The 15,670-nt window shown below is 52.1% G+C and overlaps 1 protein-coding gene across 5 annotated transcripts in view; it reads right to left on the bottom strand.

The window, feature by feature from the left end:
- Nucleotides 1–15,670, bottom strand: part of LOC140393878 (melanophilin-like) — a 258,326-nt gene that overhangs the window by 100,423 nt on the left and 142,233 nt on the right. For all 5 annotated transcript variants that reach the window (XM_072480457.1, XM_072480466.1, XM_072480475.1 and 2 more), the window contains one exon: nucleotides 9,011–9,139. In XM_072480457.1, the coding sequence (XP_072336558.1) occupies nucleotides 9,011–9,139 (129 nt within the window). The remainder of the gene's footprint in view (nucleotides 1–9,010; nucleotides 9,140–15,670) is intronic.

Here is a 15,670-nt window from a genome sequence, read left to right on the forward strand (position 1 = left end):
TAGTGCAGAGTGTCCGGGGAGGGATAGTGCAGGGTGTCCGGGGAGGGATAGTGCAGGGAGTCCGGGGAGGGATAGTGCAGGGTGTCCGGGGAGGGATAGTGCAGGGTGTCCGGGGAGGGATAGTGCAGGGTGTCCGGGGGAGAGATAGTGCAGGGAGTACGGGGAGGGATAGTGCAGGGTATCCGAGGAGGGATAGTGCAGGGTATCCGAGGAGGGATAGTGCAGGGTGTCTGGGGAGGAATAGTGCAGGGTGTCCGGGGAGGGATAGTGCAGGGTATCCGAGGAGGGATAGTTCAGGGTGTCCCGGGAGGGATAGTACAGGGTGTCCGGGGAGGGATAGTGCAGGGAGTCCGGGGAGGGATAGTGCAGGGAGTCCGGGGAGGGATAGTGCAGGGTGTCCGGGGAGGGATAGTGCAGGGTGCCCGGGAGAGGGCTGGTGCAGGAAGTCCGGGGAGGGATAGTGCAGGGTGTCCGGGGATGGATAGTGCAGGGTGTCCGGGGGAGGGATAAAGCTGGCTATTCAGGTACCCTCTAGATATGGTGCCCAGACCTTTGACTTTATCAGATAATGGAGGTGACAGGTATTTCCCTCCAGTTCCCACCTCGAGAATTGGTGACCCTTCAAGGAGGCATATTTAATTAACTGCACATTGCACGATTTCAAGTGGTCAACATCCTGCCTCTTTTGTGGCTCTTTTCAGGCCACGTAGAGGCCCCTCAATTGCAATGGTTGCTCCTGCAGAACAATTTTGCCAGCCTTCACCACCCCATCTTTTGGTGACTTGCCCGACAGGTGCAGGCCCCCCACATCCTACTTACATGGTTGGGAAGGCAGCGTCCTTCCACAACATCTTTTTTAAGGTGCACTCCCAGCAGTGTCCACCTATCCAGGTGCTAAATGAGGGGCCAAATAGAAGAGCACCCCCCCTGGCAACTCCTCCCCTCAAGGCTGTTGGGAGGCATCAAGGTTGGGTTGCCAACTGTAACTAAATGTATTTCTAGAGTCTTCATCACATGGGTAGTGCCAGCCATCAGTATCCCTGCCAGCCTAGACGGTTGACAGGGTTAGAGACCACCCCGCACCCCCCAGTGGCAGGCAATGGTGGGGCCAGGGGTGCAGTCCAGAAGGCAGAGCGTCGGGGGGGAATGGCATGGGTGGGGATGGGAGTGTGGGGGCGGGGGGGGGGGGGGGGGGGGGGGGAATGACATGTAGGGATTAGACCTGGATAGGCACAGGACTAATCACCATGCTAACATGTTTTCCTTTTACCCCCTACAGATAATGGATTTAGAAGTCCAGCCAGGAACAGTTTGCACGTACCTGGCTGCAGCAACCCTTGTAGATGCACTGAGGCTACAGACCGACGCAGAGAACCGCCACAACGACGCCCGTACAGCAACTAGGGGCGTCATTGAGTGGTGCATCGATGTCCTGAAGCTGCGGTTCACATCCCTGGACTCCAATATAGCCCCAGGAGGGTCTTCCACATAGTGGCGGCCAGCAGTATCCTCCACAACATCGCGCAGCAGAAGGGCGACATGCTGGAAGAGGAGCAGGGAGAACGTCAAGCCTCATCCGATGAAGAGGTGCAAAGGAGGTCCAGGATGACACAGGGCAGGCACAGGAGTCCGCACGGCGTGTGATCCAGGGCCGCCGTGTATGGGACGTCCTAATCGACTCCAGGCTTGCTGACTAGGCGGCTTTGCCACCAGCAGACCAGCCATCCCACACCCGCCCCCCCCCCCCCCCCATGACCACCCACCCCCTCCTCTGTCCCTAATTCCTGCACTCTATCCCCCACACCCCCCTCTGAGCTTCCCACCAGCTTAACTGCCAGGTCTTGGCCCTGTGTCAGCAGTATCAGCGGGTCCGGTCCATGGGATGGAGGATGATGACGGTCTGCAGTGTGATGAGCTCTGGTGCTCCGCATCACTTGACAGAGTCTGACTCATGCCCGGTGCCACATTCCACTGTCCTCCCGGTTGATCCTCTGCATGCGTGCTGGTCAGTCCATAACAGATCTTCAGAGGCGGCAGGGTTGGCCTCCGGGGAGGGGTGGAGAGGGTGGTTCTGGGCCTGGCGAACAGTGATGGGTCACTCACCGGGTAGGCCCTCCCACATGGCACACCCACATCTCTGTCCCAGTCCCCTGCTGCCTCCGAGAGGGTGGCCCCGGGACGGACCTCCGACTGTCCTGGCGACCCAGACAAGCGCCGTCCTCCAATGCCACCGGCCTCACCTCCTACACAACCCTCCCACTTCCCCGTCCCAACCCCACCCCACCCGTCACAATCTTTTCACCCAGCCCAGCCCATCCCTCACACCCTTCAGATAGATGGCTGAAGCAGCTCGAAACGTCGGTGAACAGGTGTTTATTGGTAACAAAGCTATGTACAATATATGTTCCCTAGCCCCTAAAGCTGCACCCATGACAACTTAATTGGTGTCCACTTTTCTTCTTTTTATTAATAAATTTAGAGTACCCAATTCATTTTTTCCAATTAAGGGACAATTTAGCAAGGCCAATTCACCTAGCTTCACATTTTTAGTTTGCGGGGGCGAAACCCACGCAAACACGGGGAGAATGGGCAAACTCCACACGGACAGTGACCCAGAGCCGGGATCGAACCTGGGACGTCGGCGCCGTAAGGCAGCAGGTCTAGCCCACTGCACCACCGGGCTGCTCTGGTGTCCACCTTTCTAATCTTACTTGTCCTAATGCTTCATCTAGGTGGGTCCCCAGGTGGTTTATCAGATGTGGAGGCAGTCTGCTACGTATTCCGCCCTGTGGCCTGGGTCCCCTATGTTGGCTGCTCTCTTGAGTGACTGGGCCTAGCATTCTTCCGGGTGTCACAGGTGGCGTGGTGCCATGCTGTTCTGCCCGTTGCCCATCGGATGCGCCAAGGGCAGGTGGAGGAGATTCAGTGGCGCTGCGGTGTCCCAGTACCTGCCCGGCAGGAGTCAGCAGCACAAGCCCCATCACGTCCTCCTCCCTCCAGGTGCCTAATGGCACCCAGGCTACTCCTTAGGACGGGGGCGCAGTCGGAGCAAACACTACCGTCACCTGGCATTGCCAGTCCTGGAGGCCCTCCCTTACTCGCGACCAGGATCTCAATGCTCATGGCCATGAAGTACAAGAACTGTGCCATGTCCCTCTGGGACTGTGGCATATCAATCAGTGACTGTCTCAGGTCCCTCTGTGAGCGGTTCAGGTCATCCAGCGCCACATTAATGCTCACGCCGCCCGCAACCATGGCCCATTGTGACTGGGCCACGTTCTGGGGCACTGCTGCAATGTCATGTGGCTCGGGTACATGCCTGCCTGTGACATGGCTGCCCTGTCACGCACCTCAGCCACCGATCATGCACTGTGTCCCAGGTCTTGGATATCCTGACCCACCGCCATGACCCTCGCACCCAAGGCCTTCACAGTGCATGCCACCCATGTGGTGCTGGCCTGGTTGCAGGCATTGTCAGCAGCACCTCCTGCTTCTGAATGCGTTGGACTTCTCCAACTGCACTTGCAGAAACCGGATGGTTGCTGACACCCCCTCATGTAGTCCCTAACATTGCATCTACAACATTGATGGGACCACCCTTTCCAGAAACACGAGATCCACCTGGATGCCAACTAGCCCCTGGGGTCAGGCCGCCCTCCGACTGGTCTGCCCCCTTGGGGGCTCCTCCTCGATCTGATTTGTGTCCCAGGAGCCTCTTCACTAAAATGACCCATCAAGGTGAGTGTCTCTGGGATGGTGGAGGGTGTTGGTGACAGCAGTGATGAGAAGTCGGCGTTGCCCACGGACATGTGCTCTGGGGTGTTGTAGATGCTGGCTGGGGCAAGGGACCAAGATACAAAACAGGACGCATGATGAGATTGTGGATCTCCTGGAGGGACAGATAATGCAATGTGAGACACTCGGATGCGGGAAGCACAGGAGGGCCGCAGCTATTGGCCTATGTGTGTAGGGCATCTGACCATGGTGGGCAGAATGTGTGTTGGCACTTAGCGTGGGTTGGTCTCTGCATGGACTACCGGCGGGTGAGGTTCACTTGTCCTCGTTGAGGGGTGTGTGGGTTACGGGCATGTGCGACGGGGTGGTGCCAGGGGCATGGTGGTGGTGCCTTGCCTCATCTTGGCTGGGAGGTTGTCCATCCTCACCCAGCAATGCTTGCTGGTGTGGGCCGCATGTGAGTGGGGAGGAGGGGGGGAGGGGGAGTGGTAGTGTGGGACAGGGGTGGCGCCAGGGGCACAGAGCTGGTGACTCATGCGGGCTGTCTTAACGGTGGGGCACATGGAGCACACAACCTCGGCCACCTCTGCCCAGGCCCAGTTGACATCGGCGGGTGGCAGCCTCCTTCCCATACCGATGAACAGGGTGGCCCGACTCTCTTCCACGGCATCCAGCAGTATCTCACGATCTGCAGCTGCGAATCTCGGGGCCGCTCTCGGGGGTGGCATCTTCTTGGCTGGAATGAGAGTGCATTGTGAGTGGAGTGCTTCTACACAGCTCCAGCTTGTCAGGCTCTCGAGTGCCATTCCTGACCCCAATGAATCACACGCTGCGTTGGAATCCAGCTAGTTCCATGTGGCGCGAGTGCTGGCCCAATGGCATGTCCTGAATGGCTCCAGTCATCGCACACCCATCAGGACTGTGGAACAGCCGCCAGTCAGTCCCATCGTCAGCACGTAATCTCTCAAAACGGAGAATTCTACCCTGTATCTTTTTCCACAGTAAATGTCCAGCTATCACCATCAGCAAAGGTCCTGTTAAGTGTTAAATTGAGCTGGACAGACCAGGGAAAATCTCTATCTTGAGACTCTGGTGATTGACCTGGCCATGCCCAGTAGAATGCTATAGCTTTCATCAGGAATAGTGAACTGGCAAATGGAAAAATCAGGCAGGTTCCTTGCTATTGAAATCTATCCAGCGATTCACACTGGAAAGTGTATACATGTCAATGTTGCCTTAGGATCATCTTTTGGTGCACAGTCCTTCATGAAAAAAAAATGTAACCAGCTACTGCAAGCCACTAAATGAAAAAGTGCCAGGTGGGCAAAGTATTGGAGGGCAGTCAGTGTACATGGAACCATATCCCAACTTGAGTAAATGCAGCCAGGAGTTAAAGGACCAGAGAAAATTGAAGGGAGGCACTTTTTTGAAAGTCAAAAATGTGACCACAAGATGGGCCTCCAGGACCTAGCAACATATTTCAGGTTCTGCTGTGAAGGGTGGAACAGTTCCACATTTGGTTCAGCAAGAATGGTCTTTACATGTTGCAAACCATCTTGTTGACTTAGAGTAGAAGGTGCTTGGCTGCTTGTAATTAGCTGGGATTGCTCAGTGCTGGCACTGGATGCCTAAAATGGGAAAATGTCTCAATCCCCAGTAATTTTGTGCATGACACTTATCAGCATAAAATTCTCCACAGGAAAAAAAAAATACATTAGAAAAATTGGCCTATCGAGGTACCAGCTTGAAAACATAGGTGCAGTCATGTGTGAAGTGTTTACAATGTTTTGAAAATCAATGATATGTACTTTAGAACATCTTTATTACTGTCGTCTTTTGGTCTACTGTTTTCATGCATTTTAAAAGGAAAGTAAATTTTCCTCAGTTACTTCACCAACACACTCATCGACTGCAGCCCTCATTTATATCGTTGGAAACCGATGATACTTTGCTGCACCAGCACAAAAATATAAGACAACAGGTGGCATGGCGGCACAGTGGTTAGCACTGCTGTCTCACAGCTCCAGGGTCCTAGATTCAATTCCGGCTTCGGGTGACTGTCTGAGTGGAGTTTGCACTTTCTCTCTGTGTCTGCGTGGGTTTCCTCCGGGTGCTCCGGTTTCCGCCCACAGTCCAAAGAGGTGTAGGTTAAGGCCATGCTAAATTGCCCCTTAGTGTCCAAAAGGTTAGGTGATGTTACTGGGTTACGGGGATAGGGTGGGGGTGTGGGTTTAAATAGGGTGCTCTTTCCAAGGGCCGGTGAAGACTCGATGGGCTGAATGGCCTTCTTCTGCCCTGTAGATTCTATGATTCTATCTGAAATTTCAAGATGAAGATCATGTACATAAGAACATAGAAATTCAGAGCAGGAGTTGGCAATTCAGTTCCTTGAGCCCACCCCGCCAATCAATTAGATCATGGTTAATCTAATCTTGGCCTCAACTCCACTTTCTTGGCCGTTCTCCATAACCCTTCAACCCTTTACTAATTAAAAATATGTCTACCTCTTCATTAAATTTATTCAATGTCCCTGCATCCAATGCACTCTGGGGTAGTGAATTCCACAGATTCACCCCGAACAAAGGCCGGAATGTGGCGACTAGGGGCTTTTCACAGTAACTTCGTTTGAAGCCTACTTGTGATAATAAGCAATTTTCATTTCATTTTCATTTCATTTCTGTGAGAGAAGTAATTTCTCCTCATCTGTTTTAAATCTGCTACCATTTATCCTAAATTATGACCTAGATTTCCCCAGAAGAGGAAACATTCTTTCTCTGTCCAGTTTGTCAATCCCCTTTTTCATCTTATCTACCTCAATTAGACCTCCTCTCTTTCTTCTAAATTCGAGAGTAAAGGCCTGAACTGCACATTCTCTTTTCATAAGACAAACCCTTCATTTCTGGAATCAATCTAATGAACCACCTCTGAATTGCCTCAATGCAACTACCTCCCTCCTCAAGTAAGGGGACCAAATGTGTACACAGTACTCCAAGTGCAGTCTCACCAATGCCTTGTACAGTTGCAGCAACACTTCCCTACATTTATACTCTATCCCTTTTGCAATAAATGCCAAAATTCCATTTGCCTTTATTATTACCTGCTGCACCTGCACACTAGTTTTCCTCAATTCATGCCTGAGGACACCCAGATCCCTCTGCACCGAAGCGCTCTGAGGTTTTCTCTCCATTTAGGTAATAAGTTGCTGTGGTGAATGTATTCACCATAGTATAAGCTGTCTGTGTAGCACTGTGGCCCAATGGTAATGTGATCTCCTTCCAGGTATTGCACTGGAACCTGGTGGGCTCCGCCTCTGGCTCTGCCACCCTCAGACAGTATATAGACCGGCCGCCTGGGGGCGGTGCTCATTTGTACAGCAGACACAGGCAGGCAAGTTCTTGGTTAATAAAGCCCATGTTCACTCACTCTCGTCGTCTTGCAGTGAATTAATAGTACATCAGTTGCCTTTTGTATCCAGGGGGTAATATGTAAAAACAGTATGATAATGAGACAAGAGGCCAATTTGGTTTTTTGTCCCCATTTTCTGCTCCTACTCCAAAGGTACTAACTTACGCTGGGGCCCAGAGGTACAGGTTTCAGCCACTTTCTGGAAGGTCTGCCTAAAGGGTCACTGTTCAGGTCAATAGCCAGACAGAAGGCAGCTGATTGGAATCACAACTGAGGTTCAACTGTGCCCTAACTTAATAAATAAATTCAGTTGGAATGAATGGATAACAAAATCAGGAACCTGGGGCGGGATTCTCCGACCACCCGCCGGGTCGGAGAATCGCCGGGGGCTGGCGTGAATCCCACCCCCGCCGGTTGCCGAATTCTCTGGCACCGGATATTCGGCGGGGGTGGGAATTGCGCCGCGCCGGATGGCGCCCCCCCCCCCCACCCCGGCGATTCTCCGGCCCGCGATGGGCCGAAGTCCCGCTGCTGGAATGCCTGTCCCGCTGGCGAGAATCAAACCACCTCTCTTACCGGCGGGACAAGGTGGCGCGGGCGGGCTCCGGGGTCCTGGGGGGTGCGCGGGGCGATCTGGCCCCGGGGGGGTGCCCCCCACGGTGGCCTGGCCCGCGATCGGGGCCCACCGATCCACGGGCGGGCCTGTGCCGTGGGGGCACTCTTTTCCTTCCGCCTTCGCCATGGTCTCCACTATGGCGGAGGCGGAAGAGACCCCCTCCACTGCGCATGCGTGGGGATGCCGTGAGCGGCCGCTGATTCTCCCGCGCATGCGCCGCATGGCAAAGTCATTTCCGCACCAGCTGGCGGGGCACCAAAGGCCTTTCCCGCCAGCTGGCGGGGCGGAAATCAATCCGGCGCGGGCCTAGCCCCTCAAGATGCGGAGAATTCCGCACCTTTGGGGCGGCGCGATGCCGGACTGATTCGTGCCGTTTATGGCGCCGGTCGGCGGACATCGTGCCGATTGCGGAGAATCCCGCCCCTGGTTTCATTTTCATCTCTCTCATCACTAACAGGAGGGTCAATAACCAGAGGGCAATGATTTAAGATGATTTTGCAAGAGAACAAAATGAATGTTGAATTTTGTTTAATGCCGTTATGGTTTTAAATTCACTGGTTGGAAAGGTGGTGGAAGCTGATTCAATGATGACTCCAAAAGGTAATTAGCCACATACCCGAAAAAAGGGGGAAAAAAAACACATGCTGGGGGAAAACAGGGAGGTGGAATCAATTAGACAACACTTTCACAGAGCTGGCAATGGCAGAATGGGCTGAATAGTCTCCGTTTGTACTGCAGGATTTTATGATTCTATGCCAGGCTAACCAAGGCTTATTTTACAGCTCCTTTCAATCATCACCACTCAAAGTTGATTAATTCAGCACCTGGGGTACAGAGGTCAACAGCCTACTGGACAGTGCATTTGTTTGTTGCTGCAGTCTTGAAATGGGACACATAATAAGGTTAGGTACATAGGTATGAGGAGCAGAAATAGGACATTCAACCGTTATGAGCCTGCTCCGCCATTCAATTAGATCATGGCTGATCTCTTCCTGGTCCCAAATCCACCTCCTTGCTTGCTCCCCATATCCCTTTGACCAGTTTTTAAAATCTGAAATACATCTATCTCCTTCCTGAAACCATTCAATGATTCACACTCCACCGCATAATGGGGCAGTGAGTTCCCCAAATTCACCACCCTCTGCGAGAAGCAGCTCATCTTAATCACAGTTTTAAATCTACCGTCTCTCAACATATGTCTGTGACATCTCATTCTAAATTGTTTTAATATAGCTGGGGAATTGAGGGGGTTACCTGTAGCCCACTCCCATCATAATGTGGGGAAGGAAGCTGGAGAGATTGGCGACGAGACTGGGCAGAGTACTCCGAGTCCATATCAAAGTCAATGGGATGTACGGAGAGCAGGCGCTTGTTTCTGCGTAACTGGAGAATACAGACAGTTAAAGTGTTAAATACTTTCCAATTAAAAATACTGCTGCATTTGTTCAATCTTTTGAAAAGGGAAGAATATTTTTAGACAGAACTATGTGGGAAGAGTAGGTAAATCGGGCAAATTGGATAGCTTTTACTGAGAGCTGGCACAAAGACGATGGCCTTGTTCTGAACTGTTTGATTCCATGGCTTTCAGGTATTTATTACATTTTCTGATGGATCACAGCATTAAACCATCAACCGAGTTTACACTAGCAATTGGTCTCTATTTCAGTGCAACCTGCTGGGAGATAATGCAGTTATAAAGAGGAAGCTAAAAGTGTGGTGAACCAAAATTAACAAGCTAACAGCTAGACAGATACAAGTTCCCCATTCTGCTTAGGGTTACCAGAAAAGGCCCAAGTAATGTCCATATAAATGCTTAATCTTGAGGAGTTTACTGCATATGAGTCAAGAGGTTTACAGCATGAAAACAGGTCCTTCAGCCCAAGGTTTCCATGCTGCCCAGTTTTTACCATTAAGCTTGTCCCAATTGCCCACATTTGGCCAATATCCCTCTATACCCATCTTTCCCATATAACTGTCTAAATGCTTTTTAAAAGACAAAATTGTACCCGCCTCTCTACAACCTCTGGCAGCTCATTCCAGACACTCACCACCCTCTGTGTGAAAATATTGCCCCTCTGGACCCTTTTAACCTTTCCCCTCTCCCCTTAAACCTATGCTCTCTCGTTTAAGACTCCCCTACCTTTGGGAAAAGATGTTGACTATCTACTTTATCTATGCCTCTCATTATTTTATAGACCTCTATAAGATCCTGCTAAGCCTTCTACTTTCCAGGGAAAAAAGTCCTCGTCTAGCCAGCCTCTCCTTATAACGCAAACCATCATATCCCGGTAGCATCCTAGTTAATCTTTTCTGTTTAATATTATTCGAGTTCAATAATATCCTTTCTATAATAGGGTGACCAGAACTGTACACAGTATTCGAAGTGTGGTCTTACTAATGTCTTGTACAACTTCAACAAGGGGCTGGATTCTCCACCCCGTCGCGCCACATTTCAAGTTTACCCCACCGGTGGGATGCTCCGTTATGCCAGCTGGTCAATGGGGTTTCCCATTGTGGGGCAGCCCCACGCCATCGGGAAGCACCCGGGCTGCCGGCAAAACGGAACATCCCCGGCCGACGGAGAATCCAGCCCCTGATGTAACAATTCCTGTATTCAATGTTCTGACCAAAGAAACCAAGCTTGCCGAAGGCCTTCTTCACCACCCTGTCTACCTGTGACTCCACTTTCAAGGAGCTATGAACCTGTACTGCTCGGTCTCTTTGTTCTATAATTCTCTCCAACTCCCTACCATTAACTGAGTAGGCCCTGCCCCGATTCAATCTACCAAAATGCATCACCTCACATTTATCTAAATTAAACTCCATCTGCCATTCATTGGCCCACTGGCCCAATTGATCAAGATCCCGTTGTAATCCTAGATAACCTTCTTCACTGTCCACAATGCCACCAATCTTGGTGTCATCTGCAAACTTACTAACCATGCCTCCTACATTCTCATCCAAATCATTGATATATATAACAAATAACAGTGGACCCAGCACTGATCCCTGAGGCACACCGCTGGTCACAGGTCTCCAGTTTGAAAAACAACCCATCTTCGATCCCGTGAGATTTAACCTTATGCAACAGCCTAGCATGCGGTACCTTGTCAAAGGCCTTGCTAAAGTCCATGTAGACAACGTTGACTGCACGACCTTCTTGGTTGCCTCTTCAAAAAACTCAATCAAATTCATGTGACATGATTTTCCCCTTACAAAGCCATGCTGACTGTCTCTAATCAGTCCTTGCCTCCCTAAATGCCTGTAGATCCTGTCTGCATATTGATCAGAATTGAATGTAATCCTATACAAAGTACCTGATATTAGCAACTTCAGAGATTGGCGGCGGAATTCTCTGTTCCTGAGACTAAGGGTGGGATTCTCCCGCCGCGCCTGCTTGATGATTGGAAATTCCCTCCCGAAGTTAATGGGCCTTTAAATGTTATGCGTCCCGCCCCTGGTGATCTTGCAGTGGGCGTGGCCAAAAAGTCCAGCCCCAAGTGTTGACACCGGGGCAGGATTCACGGAGTTCTACAACAGCAAATCTGGCACCGCACCTAGACCAATTCAACAACCATTAAGGGGCTCACACCGGTGCCATGTGGAACACAATCGATTCCAATGAGAAATGGTGCAGGATTCGATGGATTCATGATTAACCCTCAGGAGGCTGCCAAGTTGCAGCCGTAAATACACATTGCACTCCCGACACGGGACGGCAGGGTAGCAGAGTGGTTAGCACTGCTGCTTCAGAGCTTCAGGGTCCCAGGTTCCATTCAGGCTTGGGTCTCTGTCGGTGCAGAGTCTGCATGTTCAGCCCGTGTCTGCGTGGGTTTCCTCCGGGTGCTCCAATTTCCTCCCAAAGTCAAAAGATGTGCAGGATAGGTGGATTGGCTGTGCCAAATTGCCCTTAGTATCCAAAGGTTAGGTGAGGTTATTGGGTTACGAGGATGGGGTGGAGGTGTGGACTTAAGTAGGGTGCTCTTTCCAAGGACTGGTGCAGACTCGATGGGCCGAATGTCCTCCTTCTGCACTGTAAATGATTCTATAAGTCACACACCACCCCAGCCAACAACATGGCAGTGAGGAGAACGACACCCCGTTTTACGGACGCTGAGCTCGGGACCCTGTTGGACATCATGGAGGCGAGGCTGGTGACCATGTACCCTGGGGTGGGTCTAAGACCTCCAGCCCCGCAGTTTGCCGTGCCTAGGCACCGTGTGCAACATCGTCTGGATCGGCTGGCAGCACCGTAAGAAACGGCACAACCTCCTCAGGCGGCCTGGGTGCGTAGACAGCATTGTGACCCTGGCACCAACCCCCACCACACACACCTGTAACCCTACCCGCAACCCCCCCCCCCCCCCCACACCAGGAGGGTGTCCGAACCACGACCCTGTATCACATGCTAGCACCCATACAGGCCGCAACGGGCGGCTGCCACAGCCAGTGCCATGCCCACCCTCTCAGCTGCATCTGCCGGACTGTCTAATCCTGTGCGTAATGTGTTTTCCCCCACCCCCAGACGAACGCTGCCCATAATTGCTGGGAGCAGGAGAAGACTGGAGGGGGACCACTGGTACTGCGACCCATCACCGCAGCAGAGCAGAGGGCATTTGACGTGGTCGGCGGGCCAGAGGAAAAGGCAGTCACCAGGATGGAAGTCGCCGTCGTGTGAGGAAGTGAGACCCTGCTGAGTTGCATTCCCCATGACAAGTGTGTCAACCCCTCCAAAACACCACCCCACACCCACACCACCCTCACTCCAACACAACCCCCACAGCCTCACCGATGCCACCCAGTCACCCTGGCAATGCCAGGGGCACCCAGGTGGAATTGACAGGGTGCCAGGATGATCAGATGGCATCGGCGATGCCACCCTGGAAGACCCCCCGGGAGACTCCCCCCCCTCCAATTGTCGATACACCTGGTACCCATTCGTGGAGACTAGTGCTAACTGGCACTCGCTCGGGATCTATGAAGTGCAGGGGTTAGATCCCATGCCTTGGGTAACTCCGGCACGTGCATATCAAAGTGCTGCTTACTGCAGTATTCTAATATGCAGATTAGCCAGCACTAGATCTTGCCCATTGTGGGCAAGATCCAGATTGTGACGTCTCATGAGATCCTATGAGACCTTATGAGGCATGGTGAGCCAGGTAAATCTTGTGAGATGATCCTCTCACGGGATTTGCCAAACACTTTGCGCCTGGCGTGGCCGGTAGATCGAGCCCCAAGTGTTCCCGCCCGATCAGAATAGCGGGTGATTAGCATTTATGTTGGGGGTACTATTTGTTCCACGATTCAGGACATGGAAATGGACCAGCACTCTGCTGCCGTGAATTAGAAGCACTTCCCAGCCCAGCAAGCAATGTAACTGCTGGACAGAATTAGCGCTGAAGAGCCTGACAAGCTGGAGCTGCCTTTAAGTGCTTGGCTCACCACAAACTCATTCCTGCCATGAACATGGCTCAGAGAAAACCTGCCCCCCTCTGTCATAATATACACCGGTATATCATGGTGCAGATACACACACACAAATGGACACACAGTGGGACCAATCAACACACACAACACCGCAGCCAATCACCAATTAGACCACATGCACTATAAAGATAGGGGGCATCAGAGTTCCCGCTCATTCGGGATGCAGCCTCCTACAAGGACAGAGCTTACAGCTTACAACACAGATGTTCACCATGTGCTGAGTGCATAGACTGGTTAGGACAGGCATAGGTCTTTAGTTTAATCTAACATTGTGTTAACCCACAGTGAAAGTATGTTCAACAGTTTCTAACTTAATAAAATAGTGTTCCACTATTTTAAGTGTTGGTGGCCTGTATGTGTTCCACAGATCCAGAGCACCCAACACATCATGATACCAGGAGTTGAGGGATATTAGAGCTTCTTAGACCTACCTGCAAGTGATCTGCCTTTCACCAGCATACAGTCATCAATGGACAGCTCCGCCCGCCGCCGCCGCTCCGCATCAACGGTAACCTAGGGGCCAACTGGAAGATATTCAAACAGCTCTTCCAGCTCTAACTTGAAGCCACAGACCAGGAAGCTGCCTCAGACACCAGGAAGATCGCTCTCTTCCTATCCATGGTTAGAACATGCCATCCACATTTTCAATTCTCTCACCTTTGCTGATGGTGAAGATAAATCAAAATTCAAGACGGTCCTCCTCAAGTTTGACAGTCACTGCAACATCGAGGTAAATGAAAGTTTCGAACGCTATGTATTCCAACAATGTTTGCAGGGTAAGGATGAACCTTTCCAGACCTTTCTCACCCACCTCCGCATCCTTGCGCAGTCCTGTAATTACAGGCCCACCTCCGACTCCATGATATGCGACCAGATCATTTTCGGTGTTCAGTCGGACCCCCTACGCCAGCAGCTCCTCAAGGTAAAGCAGCTCACCCTAGCGACCGCCATCGGGACCTGCGAACACGCCACTAGTCGGTATTCCCACATCCAAGCGGCTGAAATGGTGCGGCAAGGTCCGCACGAGGCAGAACGGGTCCAAGCAATCGAGCAACTCCAGGGCCTCAGCCTGGATGAGGGCGGCCATTTCGCACTTGTTAGTCACCTCCAGCGCATATTCAGACGTATACATGAACATGGCCTTCGCCTCAACAGGGCTAAATTCTCTTTTGGTCAGACGGAACTCAAGATCCTCGGGGACCACATCTGCCAATTGGGTGTGCAGCCGGATGTGGACAAGGTAGCTGCCATCACAGCTATGAAAACACCAGAGGACAAGAAGGCAGTCCTCCGATTTCTGGGCATGGTCAATTTTTTAGGGAAATTTATCCATAACCTCGCCTCTCATACCACGGCTCTCTGGAACCTGGTCAGGAAGACGACAGACTTCCAATGGCTCCCTGCCCACGAGCGCGAATGGAGAGAACTCTTTGATCCAGCAAAGGAGACCAAAATTTCGACTGATGCCTGTCAATCCGGCATTGGGGCAGTGCTCCTTCAACGTGATGAGGCCTCATCATGGGCCCCCGTTGCATATGCGTCACGTGCCATGACCCCCATGGAGCAGCGCTACGCGCAGATAGAAAAGGAGTGCCTGGGCCTTCTGACCGGTGTGGTTAGGTTTCACGATTATGTCTACGGACTTCCTCAATTCACCGTCGAGACCGACCATCGCCCGCTGGTCAATATAATACGGAACGACTTGAACAACATGACGCCTCGCCTCCAGCGTATTCTTCTCAAGCTCCGGCGATATGACTTCCAGCTGGTATACACCCCAGGCAAAGACCACATCATTGCTGACGGTCTCTCCAGGGCAGTCAAAACTCCATGTGAAGCAATGGGATTTGTCTGCCAGGTTGACGCCCATGTGGCATTCGCGGCCTCCAATCTACCTGCCACGGTGAACGCCTCGTCCAAATTCGCCGCAAGACGGCGGCTGACCCCTTGCTACAGCGTGTCATGCACCACCTAACGGACGGGTGGCTCAAGGGCCAATGCCCTCAGTTCTATAATGTCAGAGATGATCTGGCGGTAGTAGACGGGGTTCTTCTAAAACTAGACCGCATTGTCATCCCGCATAGCATGCGCCAGCTTGTCCTGGAGCAACTACACGAGGGCCACCTTGGCGTGGAAAAGTGCCGCCGACGGGCCCTAGAGGCTGTGTACTGGCCCGGCATTAATGAGGACATAGCCAACACAGTGCTCAACTGCCCCATTTGTCAGCACTTCCAGCCGGCCCAACCACATGAGACCCTGCAGCCCCATGAGTTGGTCACGTCACCATGGACCAAGGTGGGCATCGACATGTTCCAGGCGCTGGGTAGAGACTATGTCTTGATTGTGGACTACTTTTCGAATTACCCGGAGGTGATACGGTTGCACGACACCACCTCGTCTGCAGTCATTCGTGCATGTTGACCTTTG

The sequence above is a fragment of the Scyliorhinus torazame genome, chromosome 2, assembly GCF_047496885.1.
Source record: "Scyliorhinus torazame isolate Kashiwa2021f chromosome 2, sScyTor2.1, whole genome shotgun sequence".
NCBI classification, from domain to species: Eukaryota; Metazoa; Chordata; class Chondrichthyes; order Carcharhiniformes; family Scyliorhinidae; genus Scyliorhinus; species Scyliorhinus torazame.